We start from the raw sequence: 18,876 nt of genomic DNA on the forward strand, positions 1-18,876 counted from the left end.
AACAAGGCTGTACCTGATTCTCAGGTAACTGAATCCCTGCCTCCAGATTTCATTCACACACACAGGGACACAGACTCTCCGAGAGTCCATCAAGTTTTTGGAACCAGATTGGCACTGGTGAGGTAGGTACCCAGCCTCTCACACTGACAACTGCCAGGTCCTCAGCATCTCCAGTGTGAGACAGACATTATGGGACTACTCTGAATGCCGAGGCACTGGGCTCAAGGCCTGAGCAACCAGGCCCTCAGCCTCTAGGGACCAGACAGTCGCTGTTGCTATTTCAACATAAGCTGATTGAATAACATCTATATATTTCTATACATTGTTTCTCTAGAGAACCCTGACTAATATAATACAGTGACCTTTATCTTAATGTAGAATAATTACAGTGAGGAAAAAAATGTTTTGTTTTGTTTTGTTTTGAACTTATCAGCTTGGCTAAGTATTAAGCACTATAAAAATGTCCTACACTGGGGAAGGCACAGAGACAGCAGCAAGTAGCAAGTAATAAGACTAGCAATATTTTTGCAGGGCTAATCAATCAAAGTATAGAATTCAAATACTTAGACCACTCTATTATTTAAGAGTGTTTTCTGTAGAAACAAAGACCTGAAATAAACCAAATTTGTATCAGCAGAAGATTTGTTAAATAAATTACTAGGTAAATTACAGCTACCTGTAAATGGTGCTGTCCAATTTTATATGTATGGAATGGAATCCTTTGCAAAGTAAAGATAATTCAAATAGACAGGTAGAAGTGCCTACTTTAAACTTCCATTTACACAAACTATAAAGTCTATTTCTTTCCCTCCTTGCCCCTTGATCCCATGATGAGGAATGTGTATGGCACCTTTCAAGGAGACTGGCAACAGATTATCACAGGGAAGAGAACAAACACATTGCTTATCTGTTGGTCCCTTAATACTGTTTGGAAAAAAAACTCAGATATGTATGTATTACCTTCTCTCTCTCTCTCTCTCTCTCTCTCTCTCTCTCTCTCTCTCTCTCTCTCTCTCTCTCTTTTTGAGGCAGGATATCCTGTATCCCAGGTTGGCCTTGAACTCACTTTGTAACTGAGGCTGACCCTGACTTTCTTGGGTTCTCCTATCTCGCTCTCCCTAGTTCTGCTACCAGTCCAATTTATGCACTGCTGGGGACTAACCTACTAGTATGTGAAGCAAGCACCCCACTAACCGAGGTCCATCTCTAGCCCAGGTGTTATTCAAAAAAAAAAAAAAAAAAAAAAAATCAAATAATACTTGAAAATCTTCTCCAAGCTGTTCTTCTTGCAGAGTGTGTGTGTGTGTATATGCACATATATACATATATATGTATATATATTTTTATTATTTTAATTATGTATACATGGTGCATGCATGTGGGTATAGGTGAATGGAAAGGCTAGAGGCATCAGGTTTCTCTGGAGCTAGAGTTATAGGCAGTTGTGAGCTGTCTGATATGAACGCTGGGAACCAAATTCCAAAACCTGGGGTTCTCTGAAAAAGCAGTATGAGCTCTTAACCTCTAAGTTATAAGCAACTCGTTGACATCTACATTTTTTTTTGTTTTGTTTTTGTTTTTCGAGACAGGGTTTCTCTGTATAGCCTTGAACTCAGAAATCTGCCTGCCTCTGCCTCCCAAGTGCTGGGATTAAAGGCGTGCGCCACCACTGCCCAGCTATATTTTTTTAAATTACATTTATTTGTGGGTAGCGGTGATGGTGGCATGCCACAGCAGGCTTGTGCAGGTCAGAGGACAATTTCCAATAGTTGGTTCTCTCCTACCATGTGGATCCCAGGGACTGAATTCCAGTCACCAGTCTTGGAGGCAAAAGCCTTTACTCAGCCATTTTGCCAACTACACAAGTAGGCAGGTGAACCTAGTGATTTTAATAATTTTTCAACAGCCCAAATCAAAGAAAAGTGGCCTTAGAATTATGAATTAATCATAACCCAGTTAGCTAGAGTATCTCAATCCCCAAGGATGATGCGTAATGCTATTTCACTTAAGTAAGTTTCACGCACCCAGCTAAATGGCGACAAATAAAGCACTATTTAGAGAGCGGTGTGAGAATGCAACCTTGGGATGGTAATGGTTTTCTACTGCATTTTATTATTTTAATATGGTGCTGCTTTTGTCTCAAGCTTGGTCTCTAGTATACAGCTATTAACCCTCAACCACCAACTTTAAAGATATATAAGTGATTAACCTGAATCATCTATACCCCTCTACCCAGCTCAAAGCAGAATACTTCATCAACTTAACAGTTGGCGAGGCATAGCAGCACAGGCCTAAAATCTCAGCTACTGGGGCTGAAGAGATGCTCAGCAGTTAAGAGCACTGGCTGCTTTCCACAGAGGACCTATGTTCAATTCCCAGGATCCACGGGTGAAACTTCGGTCCCAGACAATATGGTCTTCTGCAGGCAACAGAACACATATGGTACACAGACATACATGTAAGGCAAAACTCACACGCACACACATACATAAAATAAAAAAATCTTAGTTACTTAGGTGGCTGAACTGGAGGCCAGCCTAGACTCATAGTGAGTTCAAGGCTACCCTGAGCAACCTTTTCTGAAAAGAAAGGGGGACTGCTCATTCATCATATGCTTGCACACAAGGCACTGAGTTCAATTCCTTACACCACTAAAAAGAAAAGATTAGAATAGTATAACTTTTAAAAAAAGCTCAAATACAGTGTTCTAAATCAAACAGCCTAAGAAGCACACAGTAAGATGTTCCGGCAGTACTGCCACCACTTCCAAGCAGGCAACCACTGACCTTCAGTTTCTTTATGTGAGCATTCAAGCAAGCAAATGTGTAGTCTTGTTCACCTTCCCTATCTTACAGTACAGTACTAATTTACAGAGGTCTCTAGGATTTTCATTATGCAGACATCCACAGTGTTAGTGGCCTCTCTCTGTGGAGCACTTGGGTTCTTGGTCCTCTGTCATCACAATGCTGCAATGACAAACATGGTATGCACCATGTCTATAAGAAACTTACAAGGCTAAAACACATGCATCTGTAATTCTCATTATACATTGGGTTTTGAACTTCTAGACTCATTAAAAATCTGACTAGAGTTAATGAACTTTGTCCTGAAACATAAAACAAATTTAATATATAAACATATAACATTTACATCCTCCAAGTGGACCCCAGAAGCCCTAATACACTGATTGAATACACATGCTAAGAGTCAGGTGGTTTAACCAAAGAACATACACAGGCTGGACCTAGGCATTTTTGTATATATGTAGCAGATGTGCAGTTTGGTCTTCATGTGGGTCCCAAACAACTGGAGTGGGGCTATCCCAAAATCTGCTGCCTGTATGTAGAATATATTCTTCTAGTTGGGCTGCTTTGTCTGGCCTCATTAGGAAACGATGTGCCTACCCTCATTGACTTAAGGAATATGCCAGGGATAGGCCCCCCTCCACTTAGGGGAGAAGGGGAAGGAGGATAGAGAAAGAATTATGGTAGGAGGTGACTGGGAGGGGGGCAGTGAGGAGGATATAATGTGAATAAATAAAATAATAATAATAAAAAAAGGTCAGGTGCTTTAATAAGAGCCTTAGCTACACTCTGGAAATGCTGAGAGCTCTTTACCTTGGTTGATTTCGGCTGCAGAAGGCCCCAAACTCAAGCTCTTCTTCTGTTGAGCATTTTTGGCAAGAAGCGTGTGTTTGTCATCATTCCCCGTGTCCATCTCTGAAATGGTGACAGCCAGGATCCTGCAGAAGTTAGCAAGCTGCTGCTGATCGAAATTGGATACTAAGGAACTCAGATTGGGAACTTCATCTAGCCGAATCATTTCCTATAGAAGACACAAATAAACAACCCCCATGCTTAATTCCTCAAGAAATTGCATATGTTCTCCTGTATCCTCCCATGTGGGCTCAGCAGTGAGACCACTAGGGTTTAAATCCCAGCTCTGCAGAGCTCAGTCAAATTCTGAAACATCTCCTCCTTCCTTGATAGAAACAGACTAGAACTCACCTCTCTCAGTCAGTGTGGAGGTTCCATTTACCCTGCAGGCATGCCTGTTCTCACTGCCTTACCTGGGTCCTGGCAGTACATTCTGCCTCCTTTAAAAAAATTACCATTCAAGTTTCAGAAATCACAAATCACTATTCTCCCTATCGATTTTTTTTTTCTTTTTTCTTTTTTTTTGAGATAGGGTCTCTGTAGCTAAGACTAGCCTCAAACTATGACCGAGGATTAACTTGAGTTTCTGATTCTCCTGCTTCCACCTTTTGAGTGCCAGGATAAAGATGTGCACCACTACGCCCACAGTTTATGTGGAGCTGGGAGTGAAGCCCAGAGCTTTGCTTTGCACAGGCCAGGCAAGCACTCTACTAGGTGAGCTATAGCCCCTATTCCTAGGTCGCTTTTTAAAGAGAAATAAAACGCCCTGGTCAAAGGCCTCTGTGAAGCCCTACAGTGCAGTCTCCTCTCTCCTCCCAGAAGCAGCTATGACTTTGAACTTGTGACTGCTTACCCTTCCCAGGGATTTTTCAGTTCTCATAAATAACCCCATTAACATCTGCAGCAGGCTGGGTGTGCAGTGTGAATATAGATAGATCTTCCTTATGACTCCACACTGAGATTGATACAGAGCTCGACAAGCAGCCCTAGCTCAGTTCTTTTTCACTGCTTTTCCACATGGTGTTTTGCTCCCCTCTGTGCACTGGGCAAACTGTAACGTCTCACTACAACTGCAGTGAACATCCTGTTAGGTGCTCCTTGTGTACATGTTCACAGTATAGAACTTCTCTTCCTGACTTTATCAGACATTTCCAAAGTTTTAAAATTAATGTTCACTATAACTTCTAACAAATGTTCTATAGCAAGTAAAGGAAATTTCCTTTTACTCCTAGCTATATGATTTCAGTCTCATGACAAGTTCATACATGGAGAACTAGGATCTTAGGAGTGCTACTGAAAGGTAGTGGGACCATGAAGAGATCCTTGGGAATTTAGGGGTATGTAGCTGGAAGGTGGTTCTCCTGGGATTCCTTAGTAACTAGTGGGAGAAAGGTATAAAAAGCCTGAGGTTTGCCAGGTGGTAGTGGCGCACGCCTTTAATCCCAGCACTTGGGAGGCAGAGGCAGGTGGATTTCTGAGTTCGAGGCCAGCCTGTTCTACAGAGTGAGTTCCAGAACAGCTAGGGCTACACAGAGAAACCCTGTCTTGGGGGGGGAAAAAAAGCTTGAGGCTTTACGCCACCCAGTCGTTCTTCACGGCTCTCTTTACACTCCATGTTGCTATTTGCCATGAGATGACACAGTCACTCAGGCTGTGCTGTGTGAACTTTGAAGCTTAGAACTATAAGCCAAATCAACTTCATTTACTTTCTGAGGAGTCCATGTCAGGTGATTTTTACTAATATAACCTGACTAATGCTTTATTTATTTAAAATAAAAAAAAAAACCTTTTCTTCTTTTTTAAAATGTGGGTGGAATGAGTTATTATACAAACTTTTTTTTTTTTAAAAAAGATTTCTTTATTTTATGTATATGAGTACACTGTAGCTGTCTTCAGACATCCCAGAAGAGGGCATCAGATCTCATTATGAATGGTTGTGAGCCACTATGTGGTTGCTGGGATTTGAACTCAGGACCTTTGGAAGAGTAGTCAGTGCTCTTAACTGCTGAGCCATCTTTCCAGCCCCCTCTTTTTTCTTTTTTTAATGTTTCTTTCTGGCCTGAAGAAATGGCTCATTGGTTGGGAGCACTGGCTACTCTCTCGTAGGACCCAGTCAATTCCCAGCAGGCACATGGCAGCTCACAATTCTCTGTAACTCCAGCTCCAGGGATCTAATCCCTTCTGGTCTCTGCAGGCACTGCATGCAGGTGAGGCTGACATACAAGTAAATTACATACATAAAAATGCTTGGTTACTACCTTCACATCTGTATATATGTTCCAAAGCTTTCCTTGTTTTAAACCATCAATCAATCTATGTGTGGGGTGGGGTGGGGTGGGGTGGAGTGTGTTCAAACAGTATCTTTGCATAACACACTGGGATTTGTTCCATCCAGCTGACAGACAAACTTTCTGGGTTTACTCTAATGCTCTCATTTCTCTTGTTTTTGCATGTATGCATACATATGTTCACAAGGTTGTGCAAGGTGCATGTGGTGTCCAGAGGCTGATGTCAAGTCTCTTTCTTGGTCTCAATCTACCTTGTTTATTCAAGGATGGAGCTTGCCCAGGATCCCCTGTCTATGCCTTCTGAGGCAGGATTAAACATGAGCCGCTCAGACCACTTGCTTTTTATGTGAGTGTTGGGGATCCACACTCCAGTCCTCACACTTACTCCACAAATGCTTTATCCCCCAAGCCATTTCCCTGCCTCTATTGTTTTACATCCTATAGAACATTTTTCTAGCCAGGTGTAGTGGCACACACCTTTAATCCCAGCACTCAGAAGGCAGAGGCAGGCAGATCTCTGAATCTAAGGCTAGCTTGGTCTACTGTGTGTTCCATGATAGACAGGGCTACATGGAGGAACCTAGTCTCTAAAAAACAAACCAAACAAACAAAAACGAAAACAAAAAAAGCCAAAAAAATTTTTTCTAATTACATTTTATATAATTATGTGTGCATGTGTATATATGTAGTTGGGTATACATGTGTGTATATGAATGTGTGCAAATGTGTTTATGTATGTGTATATGTATGTGGCTTGTGTATGTGTGTGTGTGTGTGTGTGTGTGTGTGGTGAGCATGTGTATATGTCATACTTGTGTGTGTGTGTGTGTGTGTGTGTGTGTGTGTGTGTGTATACATACACAGCACAAGAGGAGGTCAGAAGACAACTGTTGTTGTTGATTCTCTCCCTCTCCTCGCCTATGTTTTCCAGAGATTGAACTCAGGTTCTCAGGCTTGGTGGCAGGAGCCTATACCTATACCTCTCTGCTGCAAGTTTTCACTTCTGAGACCACATACCTACAAGCATGCTGAGGCACAGGTCACACAGAGCCCACTCTCGGTAAAGCATGGAGGCCTTAGCCCTTGGGACAGTGCTTCGCTACGTGCTGGCACCCAGCATGTGCGCATTCACCTATTTCCATTCCACATAAAGTCTGCTCTCACCACACACAGTCTAAGATCTGCATTTCCTGACTTTCATTTATTTATGGTTCATCTATTTCTCTTTTGTGAAATGCTTGCTCCTATCACTGCTCATTTGTTAACTAGGCTATATATATCTTTTTCAGGTTGATTTGTAGAAATTTTTGATAAATTCTGAATATGAACCCTGTGTTTGCATGAATTGTAGGTACCTTTTCCACTTAGGTTATACATGTGACATCAAGGCACCTACAAAGTGCGGTCTAACCTATCACCTATTTGGTAACACAGACAGGAATGAGAAGGCATGAGGGACCAGAAAAGCTGGGGAGCAAAGCTGGGGAGGAGCAATTACTGTCTCCGACTCTGACACTGCCAGGGAGCGTGGGGGTCCTGCACCGACAGCCACTCCCACACACTGGACCAGGCACATGATTCTTGGGAAATAACAAAGATATTTTATTAAAGAGCACAAAGGGACTGTCTGGGGACTGGACACATTGGGAATGTGTCCCCACAGACAATGGGACACTTGTGATGCTTCTGCCTGGGTAAGAGCAGGCAAGGCTAAGGGGAAGCTGGGTAACAGTGTGTGTGAGAACTCTCCTCTCTGTATCAGCAACCTCCAGGAGACTATCCAGCAATGATGAGAAATCTGCCAATCAGCAATCAACTGGGAGGTATGACAATGATAAAGTGAACTCCAGGCCCTAACAAGCTTCTGTCATAACTTTAGCAGTATGTATGGGTGCATGTTTAGAAGTCTGTGGGTTTCTGAAGAGACAACTATAATGTTCTCATCTTTTTGTTGCTATTTTTTGAAACAAAGTCTCAGTCTTGCCCCGATAACCTTAAACATGTGGTGAGCTACAGAGTAAAGGTCATGGTGGTGCACACCTTTACTCCCAGCACTCAGGAGGCAGAGGCAGGTGAGATGGCTTGAGTTTGAGGCCAGCCTGGTCTACAGAATGAGTTCCAAGGCAGCCAGGGCTACACAAAGAATCCCTGTCTTATAAAACAACAACAAAATAAAACAAAACAGAAAGGAAAGAGAATGGCAAGATTTCAGAGCTTATGATATCTTATGTTTAAGGCAATTAACCAACTTGAGCTGAAGGCTGGTAAAAAATGTAAAGGTAGATTAAATAAACAAAGGCCAAATATTACCACTAGAGGGAACACACACTAGGAAATAAAGTTCAAGTGCAGAGAGCTGGTTTGTGAGCAGTCACCAGTACAACAGTAAAAGCATGTAAAAAAACTACTCGTTCCACTAAAATTAGTGAGGAGCAATTTTATCTTAGCAAGGAACACTAAAAATGATATTAAATTCCTGACATCAATGTGAAGTTTGTTTTTCATACTCTGACTTAATTTACAGGTACTTACGTTTCACAGGCGTAAGGATCACAAGCCAACTTTGTATCTCAAGTCCCCACCTATCTAAGAACGAAGGACTTCACACTAGGGCATGGAAGAGCTTCTTTGAAAGGAGCCCTGTCTAATTAAACAGGCTCAACCAATCCCGTACCCAAGACGCCCTCCCACAGCAGCAGAACACAGCTCACCTTCTTAACACCCAAAATGTCTTCAATGAGAGTTGCTGTTTGTAAGAATGTCTTCTTACTTGTCATCAGTGTGAACAGAAAAATCACAAAATCATTCTTTTCTGCCAAACGCTTCGTTACACCTTCCGTCTGTCACAGGGAGAAGGGAGAGAAGGCAGAATAGCTTGTGACCATAACACAAAGCACTATTCGAGATGCAGAAAGTAATCCCATCTTGAAAAACTAGCATGAGCCAACAAATCTAGAAAGTCACGTGTACTGTGGTGAATATGTGTAAAACGACCCCTGACCTTCAGACCATAAGACAGGGAGCCCAATTTGGAATGAGAAAAACAAAAACAAAAAAACAAAACAGGAGACAATGAACAGCTTCAGATGGCTTAAAATCTAAGCCCCTAATAGTTCCATTTAGAGAATCAACCAGTATCATCCAGACAAAAGCTCACTGGCTAACGTGAGCAATCCCACCTAGAGCACAAGCAGGAGTGTGAAGTGATGCTTCCTAAGAGGGCCGAGCAAGACTTCTGCAGGCCAGCCTCAACCTGAACACACTCACTGTCTAAAGCATGACCACCGAGGGTAGACTCAGGTCTTAGTCCACCTAGGTGGCCCTGACCAATCACTTCTCAGCCCTGGACCTCCAAGGCTATTTGCTGAGTTTGGGTGGACTCCAGGGAGGAGTGCAGTAAATCCTGCCTACACAGGGATTCTCTCTCATTTAGCTACTAACCTTGAGCCAAAGTGACCTTGGAGTAACCAATAGGCTTTAAGTTTCCTTTGCTGTCAACTGACTCACTCTTGTGACTGACACTAACGGTCCTTCAAATGGGCAAACAGTAATCTGCCAGGGACAATCAGAGACTCTACCTCAGGTCAAGTCAGGCATGACTCGAGGCTAACACTACTGCACACAGAGGAGGGTTTCCCACCTCTACCACTTGGAGAGTACACTGCCCACAAAGTCCCTATCTGCCAGTACCATTTAGAACACAGGAACAAGGTGAGTGTCTGCTAGTAGACACATATAAATCAAGTATGTTTTGCCTATATTATGGGATATACCATCAGAAAAATAATGTATTCTTTTTGCCTTTCGTAGAATTAAAAAGGCTTGTTATGAAAAGCTTCTACACAAAATAGCATACAGAAGTTTTAAACTATGTGTAGCAGATTGCTGGTAGCCATTTAATCTGGGATCACATACGAGTTACACTCTGTATCTTATCTACAGGTACCATTTTCTTTAGTGGAGAATATGCTTTGGGGCCAGCAACATAATGGGTAAAGGCACTTGCCACCAGACTTAACAACCCCAATATGATCCTTGGACCCACACTGTGGAAGGAGTGAAGTGCCCACCTCAACAAGTTGATCTCCGACTTATACACACACTCACAAACACACTCTTTGATAAAGATGGGAACAGGTAAGCCTACCAACTCATTCTCCAGATGATTCTCCTTCTCAGTGAGAGCATCCCTAGCCCACTCTAAACACCTGCACCTTTCCTCCTCTGAAGCCTCAAAGCACCTGATCTAGTCCTGCCTACATCCTTCACCACAGGTGACCCTCCAGTGCTGTCATGTAACATTATTTATCATCGCACCTCTGCTATCTACAGTACACCTACAACATGGACAGTATTTAAAGGCTAGAATAAAAAACAAGGATAATGAAGGAAATAAAAGAACTAGCTGGCAAATAACCTCTAAAGAGAGGCTCAAGAATCTGGCTTTTAAATCGATGAGTGGGTATTCCAAAGAGAACTCTATAATTAATGAGATAAATGTCAATCAAATTTAATTTTCAAAATGAAGGGATTTATAAAAATGTGCTGAGTATCTCACTGGGCTAGAACTCAACAAGTAATCTGGCTGGCCAGCCAGCAGGCTTGGTAGCCGCCTGCTTCTGCCTCCTTGTACAGTGATATAGGCAAGCAGCACATCTGCTTTGTTACTTTGGATCAAGGTGGGATCCCTACGCTTGCATGGGGCGTTACCACAGGGGCCATCTCTGTAGCCATACTTTTTAAAACTGAACTGTTTCACTAGAATGTCTCTGATTAATATTAGGTCACAATTTAAAAACACCCTTTCAGGGAATTTGACAACTATGGAGTCACTCTCTTCTATACTGTCTTACTGAACTTTAGCTGCAAAAATAGTTGAACACTCTTGACAATTAAACCTTTTGTCCTAATATCTACCTTTGCTTTTCTGTGCTACTAAGCTGTAACAATATGGTAAACTGAGACACACTCTAGGTGTGACTCTCACACTAGATTCTGCAAACATGGTACAAAAAAAAGTAAAATATCTTAAAATCTGTATTGATTGAAATGATAATATTCTTAACTAGATGTATTAAATAAAATATATTATCAAAATAATTTTTCCTATTTCAAAAAAAGTGGCTCTAAGGAAATGTACAGTAAGTGACAAAGCCCAAGTTACAATCCACAGACACAACCACCACAGGTGCCGACGTGCACAGGTGCTCCAACAGCTCGCTCTGTGCTGGCCACTGGAAGGCACTCACTGTCTGCATTCTTCTGTCAGTGCAGCATCTGTGGCTGACGCGCCCGCCCTTCTTTACCCACTCCTTTCTTGTCTACTTCTCATTCTGTGCGCTGAGCAGCACTGAAGCCTTCTTTAAAAGGACATGGCACAGAGTTAAACATGTCTTTTGCTTCCATGACAGTGTACAGCAGCACTTAGCATGTTCTGCTGTGTTCTGTGACAAGCAAGCTCACCACACGTGTTGCTTTTAAACCCCAACATTTACACACTGCTTATGAGTGCATTCACTGTGATCTCTCTTAGCTCTCCCAACAAGCTGTGATATCAGTTTGATTGCACACTCTGTGGACCAGGCTCACCGAGCTGTACTAAACCAAATACCAGGACACACAAACCAACTTCTAACAGAGCTCAGTGCTTCCTTTCTGCTCAACTACTCCCTGTATTCACCATTCTTCTTGGAACAGGACCTGTGGCTTTTGTTTTCCACTAAGGTAAATGAAGGAAGGTTACCTTAAAGGACATGGGCACTCCACCAACACTCGTCACCTTTCAACAAGTAAGGGTGAGCCCCTCTGCTCGGATACCACCTATGTATGCGGCTGCTGGCAACATGGTCTTGGGCCTGTTGAGGCAGCTTCGGGTCTTACCAAGTGCTACAAAAGCATGCTTCTTCATTATTTCTACCTGCTGGTCCTGATTCACAGGCACACAGAAAATAAGGCCAATCAACTCCCTAAAATATCTGAGGATGGGTCTCATGTCTGCCACCCACTCAAGTGTTGCCCTCTCACAGCTGAAGACAGACAGGAGGTAACTACTGGGCTGTAATGGGCCGCAATGGGTGCGTACTCACACAGACACAGGTGTTATACAGGATGCTCAAGCAGTCCTTCGACATCTCATCACTTACTGAAAAGGAAGGAGGAACATTATTTCTCTCAAAGAAAACAGTGTGACATTAGCACACTTGTGGAACATAAGAAGTGGTCAAGCCGGGCATGTGTTGTGTGCCTTCAGTCCCAGCGTTAGTGAGGCAGGCACTGCACTGGTGCTTACACTGTACAGCTTTAAGGGAACACACAAGCTCCTCACTACACTGCAGTGCCACCAGAAAAAGACTCAAGGTCTATGAAGCAGAACTATTAGAATCCAGAGTGAGAATGGTGACCATCCCTCACGTACATTCCCACTGAAAACTCTGCCGGCAGAAATAAGGGCACCACTTTTGCCTCCAACTTACCAACTGGGGGCTTAGGTCTGTTACAATTATTTATATTAGCAAAGTGGCTTCTAATGTCTGGTATACTTTAATTCCAATAAAGAAAGAACTTACTATTTATGTCAAAACAAGACATTAGTTTACAAAAAGTAGCTTAATTTTATGCCTGCGCAAAACTAGAGATGAATGACCCTGAGTATAAGCCATGAGGAGTGCTCTATGTAGTGGTATATTTTTTTAAAGATTTATTTATTTATTATATGTAAGTACACTGTAGCTGTCTTCAGACACTCCAGAAGAGGGAGTCAGATCTCGTTATGGATGGTTGTGAGCTACCATGTGGTTGCTGGGATTTGAACTCAAGACCTTCGGAAGAGCAGCCGGTGCTCTTAACCACTGAGCCATCTCTCCAGCCCTGTAGTGGTGTATTTTTAAACAGTGTCCACTCTCCTTCCTCCTCATGGCCCTAAACTCTAGCATCTGCATCTCCCTCAAGATCCCAATGAGTGGCCTGATCAGACAAACGGGCAGCACATACTTTTGACTATGAGGTATGTGGTGTCTCTCATGACTACCTCTCAACTTATTTTACTTTGCTCATTCATTTAATGATTTCAGAGTACAATGGATCAAAATTACTTCATAGTTCTCAACTTTTCATTTCCAAAAGGAGTCAGCCTTATGCATGCATCAAGAATTTGCTCGCTACTCATTTTAATGTGAAGGTGTGAGCAAAGAGGAAGAGAGGCCCCACTCCTCATGGTACCCTGCTGACGTAGGTGCAAATTTAAAATGTGTATCTACCTTTATTGTAGAGTTTTAAAAAATTAAATATTGAAACCTAAAAAAGAGTGACTGTCACACATGTAAGTTATAAAAATAATAGAACCAATACATCCAGCTTTAAAAAAAATCATATCTTATGCAAACATTGACTTTTTGTCATAAATGACTCTGGCAATGAATGAACTTTTTTTCATTGATTTGTTTATTTCCTTAGAGACAGGGTCCTATGTAGCTCTTGGTATCCTGGAACACACTACATAGATGTGTCAGAGAGCTGGTACAGAGGAGCTACACTACCACATCCAACATGACTGAACTTTATACAAGAGCATGAATCTCTTGACGGTTGGCAGGCTGTTCACACCACGGCCTTCTTAGGTATCCCCTGCTTTTTCAGATAACTGCACATGTAACACAAAAGCTTCCCTGGAAAACGGAAGCTGGGTCAAGTGACTTAGAAATCACAGAGAAGCAGCTCCTGTAGTGGAGCAGCCTTCAGCTTTTTCTCAAAGACAGCAAATCTTCCTAACAAATACACAATTAATAGTAAGTTGTTTAGCTTGGGATGGACAGAGCAACTTATAGCTGACTGGAAGGCATGTTCTTATATTTCAAAAAAGAGCAGCTCCTGCCAGTGGCCACCACACTGGCACCCACAAACATACTTACTCTTTAGTTTCTGTCCCCGGATAGAGATGGTAGGCCTCATAAGAATTTCTACAAGAAGCTGGAAACCAAAAAATAAATAAATAAGATAAAATAGGTTAATTCAAAGCACAGCTCACAAAACAAACTTTACTATGCATACGTGTGATCTAGTCTAAGGAGCTGTCACAAGCCCTCTTGTTCTAGGTAAGGTTCAATAGAAGCAGCACTCTGGCCAGAGTTAGGAACCTTCGAGGGCCAGAAGAGGGCACCGGGTCCTCTGGAACTGCAGTTACAGAGGTTGTGATTTACCATTTAGATGCTGGACACAGAATCTGAATCCTCCCAAAGAGTGTAAACACTATTTATACCTCTGAGCACCCCTTAAGAATTTTTATAACAAGGGTTTTAATTATTGAATAAACTTGCTCCCTATTTCAATATTTTTGTTGTCTTTGAGGCACAGTCTAGATGAATAGCCCAGGCTAGCCTCCAACTCATAATCCTTCAGCCTCCCAAGTACTGGGTTACAAATGATCACCTTCAGCCTACTTTCTACTTAAACATATTGAGGTATTTTAAAGTAGTCTATGTGCTAATAAAATATCTAAGTCCACGTATTTAAAGACATTCACCATAAATAGGTATTTTGCTTTATTTTATTGTTTAAATCAAATTAAGAACAATTTTGGAACAGAACAAAAATGCTCTCATGGCCCTTTCCAGCCACATGCCAGCGCTGGGCAGCACAGCCGGGATGCCTGAGCCAAATGGGAGGAAGAACCTGGAACTCACTCTGTAGACCAAGCTGGCCTCGAACTCAGAAATCTGCCTGCTTCTGCCTCCCAAGTGCTGGGCTCAAAGGCATGCACCACCACTGCCTGGCTTCCCACAGCATTTTTAAAAGCCTTTGTTTCTTTTGTTTTTATTTTTTTAAAGGTTTAAAAAAAAAAATATTTACTTATTTATTTAATACACGTGAGTACACTGTAGCTGTTTTCAGACACACCAGAAGAGGGCATCAGATCCCATTACAGATGGTTGTGAGCCATCATGTGGTTGCTGGGAAATGAACTCAGGATCTCTGGAAGAACAGTCAGTGCTCTTAACCACTGAGCCATTTCTCCAGCCCCATTCTTTTGTTTTTAAAGTCAACCAGCAGCCTATAAGACTAGAGAGCAGCTAAACAATCTAAGAAAGCCTCCACACATCTCAAACCAGCAACAAATCTTTAGACAGCAAATTTATTTTGGGGAATCCTCATAATACGAGCATATCATAACTGGATATCATGGTATGATATCCAGAACTGATGAGGAGGGGGGCTTTGGCACATGACTGTGGCTGACAAAATGAAAACCATCAGCATGCCTGCAGCAGACTGTCTGTTTTGGAGACTCATGGGGCTCAGTTTCCTGCACAACTGCACTGTAAGAGACAAGGAAGAGGACTCAGGACTCGGGCAAACAACGAAAGGTGCTCTGAGGGCAGCTTTTTGTGTGAGAGTGGTAGACTGTGCTTAACTACTGCCCAGCCTCTAGCCCTCACATAGCATACTAAACATATTTAATAATTAATTAATTGTGGGGAGGGGGAGAGAGTGGACACACACACACACACACACACACACACACACACACACACACACCAGTTATGGTGAATCTGAGGCAGTCAGAGGACAACTGTGGTAATCAGTTCTCTTCCACTATGTGGGTCCTGGGCATTATTACCCAAGGCTTTTCAAAAGAGATCACAATTCCCTGACCTCTCAAGATGTAAAATGCTCAACTGCATCAAGTATTCTACCTAAAATAAGCTCAGTGAGATCACAAGTCTAGGTCAATGAATAAGTGGCCCTAAATGTCAACAGCACCTCTACTTGGCCCTCAGACATGGCTCATCTGGCCCATACCTGAGATTACAGATACTCCTGCTATGTGGATTCCAGGGTCTCAGACTCAGGTCTTCAGGCTTTTAGGGAAAGTGCTTTTACCCAATAGCTATTTCCCTAGCTTCCAACATACACTTCTCTCCTTTTTGCTTTATTGTTTCAAGTGTTTATGGAGTATTCTGCCTACATGCCAGCAGAGGCCTTGGAACCTCTGGAACCAGAGGGAAGGATGGTTATGAGCTACCAGGTACGTGCCAGAAACCAAACTTGGGCTCCTGCCAAAAGTAGCCAGTGATCATAACCTGTGAACTATTTCTTCGGCTTCTCCTATATATGCAAAGCCATGGATCTACCAGAGCAGAGGGGAAAGGATGAGACTGTGAAGGCCAGACATGATAAATATTTATCACTCAATGCGTACCTCTGCAGTAAATGCCACTGGTGGCAAAGGCATGTAACCAACAGCTTTCAGGAGGCAGGACTAACAGTGCAAGGCCTGCTTGGGTTAGAGCTAGTACAAGGCTATGTGAGCAACTTAATAAGACACTGTCTTAGGGGTGTGGGGTGGGGAGAAAAACATTGTTTTAAAGGCCAAATTGTAAGTCAGGACAGCCACACACTCCTCTACCTGGTGCTTAGAGCAAAGACAGGAAGATGAGTGACTCAAGACTATCCTCAGCTTCAGCACAAGTTAAAAACTAACCTGGACAATAAAGGAACTTGTCTCAAAAAATCCAAAAATATAGAAAAACTTGCAGACACCCAATGGTGTGCTTACACATATGTAGGCATTGACATATATGCATAAGCTTTAATGAATTAATAAGTAAATGAATGGGATGATAACCAAATAAAAATAAAACAGCTATTAACAGACAATTGATAGAAAAGGAATTACAAACACATGAAAATATCTAATCTCACCCTCTGAAGAATATACATTTTTTACAACTATGGAAAAAAATACATAAAGAACTTTCATCTTAATAATAAGAGAAAACCCAATTTGAAATGGGAATAGGAGAGGCTGCAGTCCTTTAAAGAGAAGCAAATGACAAACTCATGGAGGACTGTCAATGTCATTGGCCATCAGGAAAATACAAATCCAAGTCATAATGATGAATTTCACTGTCACTGGAATTGGGTAATGAACATGACAGATGATAAAGTATTGGTAAAAACAAAGAGAACTCAGAATATTTAAGCACAGCTGAAAGAAACAGTGACCCAGTTTCCACAATTACCCAGTTACCATGTGACCAGGTATACACTCCTAGGTATATACCCATGAGAACGGAAAGCGTGTCTCCATAGAAACTTGCTCAATAGTGTTCATAGGCAGTAATTTTCATTACAGTTAACTATGTGGAGAGCTTTGGGGTCACTTCTAGAAACTTGGCAGGAATTTGACATTGAGCCAGGGCACAGAAGTAAGCTCAGGCAGGAATCGGATCTTGGGCTAGAACAAAGAAGGAGGCTTCAGGCAAGAACATGACTTTGGGCTAGAATAGGGAAGCAGGCTCAGATATTCTGGTCATCCTGATAAGTCCCTAGAAACAGTGATCCAGGGACTTTGTTTACTGCCTTGCTTGTTCCTTAATGTAGAACTGACCTTATTATTTGGATGTAATTAAAATGGTATAAAAGCAGACTGGGAAAAAATAAACCCGCTTCAGCCTCAGAACAGGCTGGGGTCATGCTACAGCACTGTCTAGTTATGTCCTTTTCTTCTTAATCTTGCTCCCCCCAAGGACAATCCGTTGATTGACTGAGCTGGCTTGGTCACATCTACCTATCAACAGGTACAGATACACAAAATGTGCTATAGATCCATACAGTGGAATATCATTGGCAATATAAAAAGGAGTATTTATTTATACATGCTTCAGTATGGATGAAAGCACTGTGCTATGTCAAAGAAGCCAATCACAAAAACCATGTATTATACTGTTCCACTTAGCCAAGAAAGAGAAAAAAAAAAAAAAAGAGAAAAAATAGAAAGAGAAAAAGAGAAAGGGAAAGAGAGAGGGAGAGAGGGAGAGAAAGAGGGAGAGAGAGAAAGAAAGAGAGAAAAGAACTTTTGGCATGTGAGCCATATCTCAATAATTCCAGTAAAAAAGGAACTGTAAAGAAACGTTGTAGTGGTGAATTAGTTAAACCTCTTTGGCTCCTAGTGGGTCACTGTTCCAGCTACCCACCAGAGCCTTCTAGATTCGAGAAAGAAAGACACAAGCAAATTTTGATATGCCTTGACTAGTTCAATGGCTGGGCATTTCTAATCCTCCCTAAGGCTAACAAACACCCCACTCTGGTATTCCTAAGTTAGTATCTTTTAAAATTTATATTTCATCTCTGCTACCCTAAACCCAACCGGGGAAGTAGCCTTTAGGGCCACTTTTTTGGATTCTTACATGCCGGCAGGACTTTAAGTTTCATCTTTTTCCTTCCCTGTCATGGCGATTCTGTCTCTTCTCTCCCCCAAACCTTGCTCATGCAATCTAAAAGTCCCACCTCTGTCTTTCTGCCTAGCCATTGGCTGTATGGCAATTCTTTATTACCTATCAAAGTCAGCGGGGGGCAGGGACCCTCAGAGTCTGAAAGCATGGCTTTTTGGGAGCTGAAATAAGAAAAAGCATTAGACCAATCCCCAACATCTCACCTTTTCTATTCAAATTAAAAAAGGGGCTCTTTTCTTGGATACAAATTAAGCATAAACATAACAATTATGTAAATTACAAAGTACGATATATAATTAATATCCCAGCCCATCATATTTGTCAATTAGATAAAGTACTCTACTATCTATCCCAACTTAGCGAGCTTATAACTCATTATCTGAGTTGTTTTGATTTTAGCTTGCATTACCATCTGAAAACCATTCTTCAAATCTAAATCATCTTCCTCAGTGCTAAACAGGTTGGGTTTGATTACGAGACTATAACTAGTCCTCAACCGCACCAAAAATCCAAGAATGAATTAACTATCTGAACATAGGAAACATAAAGCATAGTGTAGTGTCTATTCCTGGTTGTCAACTTGACTATATCTGAAATGAACTACAATCCAGAATTAGAAGGCTCACCTGTGGCCCTAATCTGGAGGCTGAGAGATACAAGTTTCTGACCTGAATCTAGGCATGGAGATCTTGAGGTATAGTG

The 18,876-nt window shown here is 41.9% G+C and overlaps 1 protein-coding gene across 2 annotated transcripts in view; it reads right to left on the reverse strand.

Moving 5' to 3' along the window:
- Positions 1 to 18,876, reverse strand: part of Trpc4ap (transient receptor potential cation channel subfamily C member 4 associated protein) — a 73,199-nt gene that overhangs the window by 27,378 nt on the left and 26,945 nt on the right. For both annotated transcript variants that reach the window (XM_031372433.1, XM_031372432.1), the window contains exons 4-7: positions 13,852 to 13,909; positions 12,031 to 12,086; positions 8,656 to 8,784; positions 3,618 to 3,825 (exon numbers count right to left, since the gene is read on the reverse strand). In XM_031372433.1, the coding sequence (XP_031228293.1) occupies positions 3,618 to 3,825; positions 8,656 to 8,784; positions 12,031 to 12,086; positions 13,852 to 13,909 (451 nt within the window). The remainder of the gene's footprint in view (positions 1 to 3,617; positions 3,826 to 8,655; positions 8,785 to 12,030; positions 12,087 to 13,851; positions 13,910 to 18,876) is intronic.

The sequence above is a fragment of the Mastomys coucha genome, unplaced genomic scaffold, assembly GCF_008632895.1.
Source record: "Mastomys coucha isolate ucsf_1 unplaced genomic scaffold, UCSF_Mcou_1 pScaffold15, whole genome shotgun sequence".
NCBI classification, from domain to species: Eukaryota; Metazoa; Chordata; class Mammalia; order Rodentia; family Muridae; genus Mastomys; species Mastomys coucha.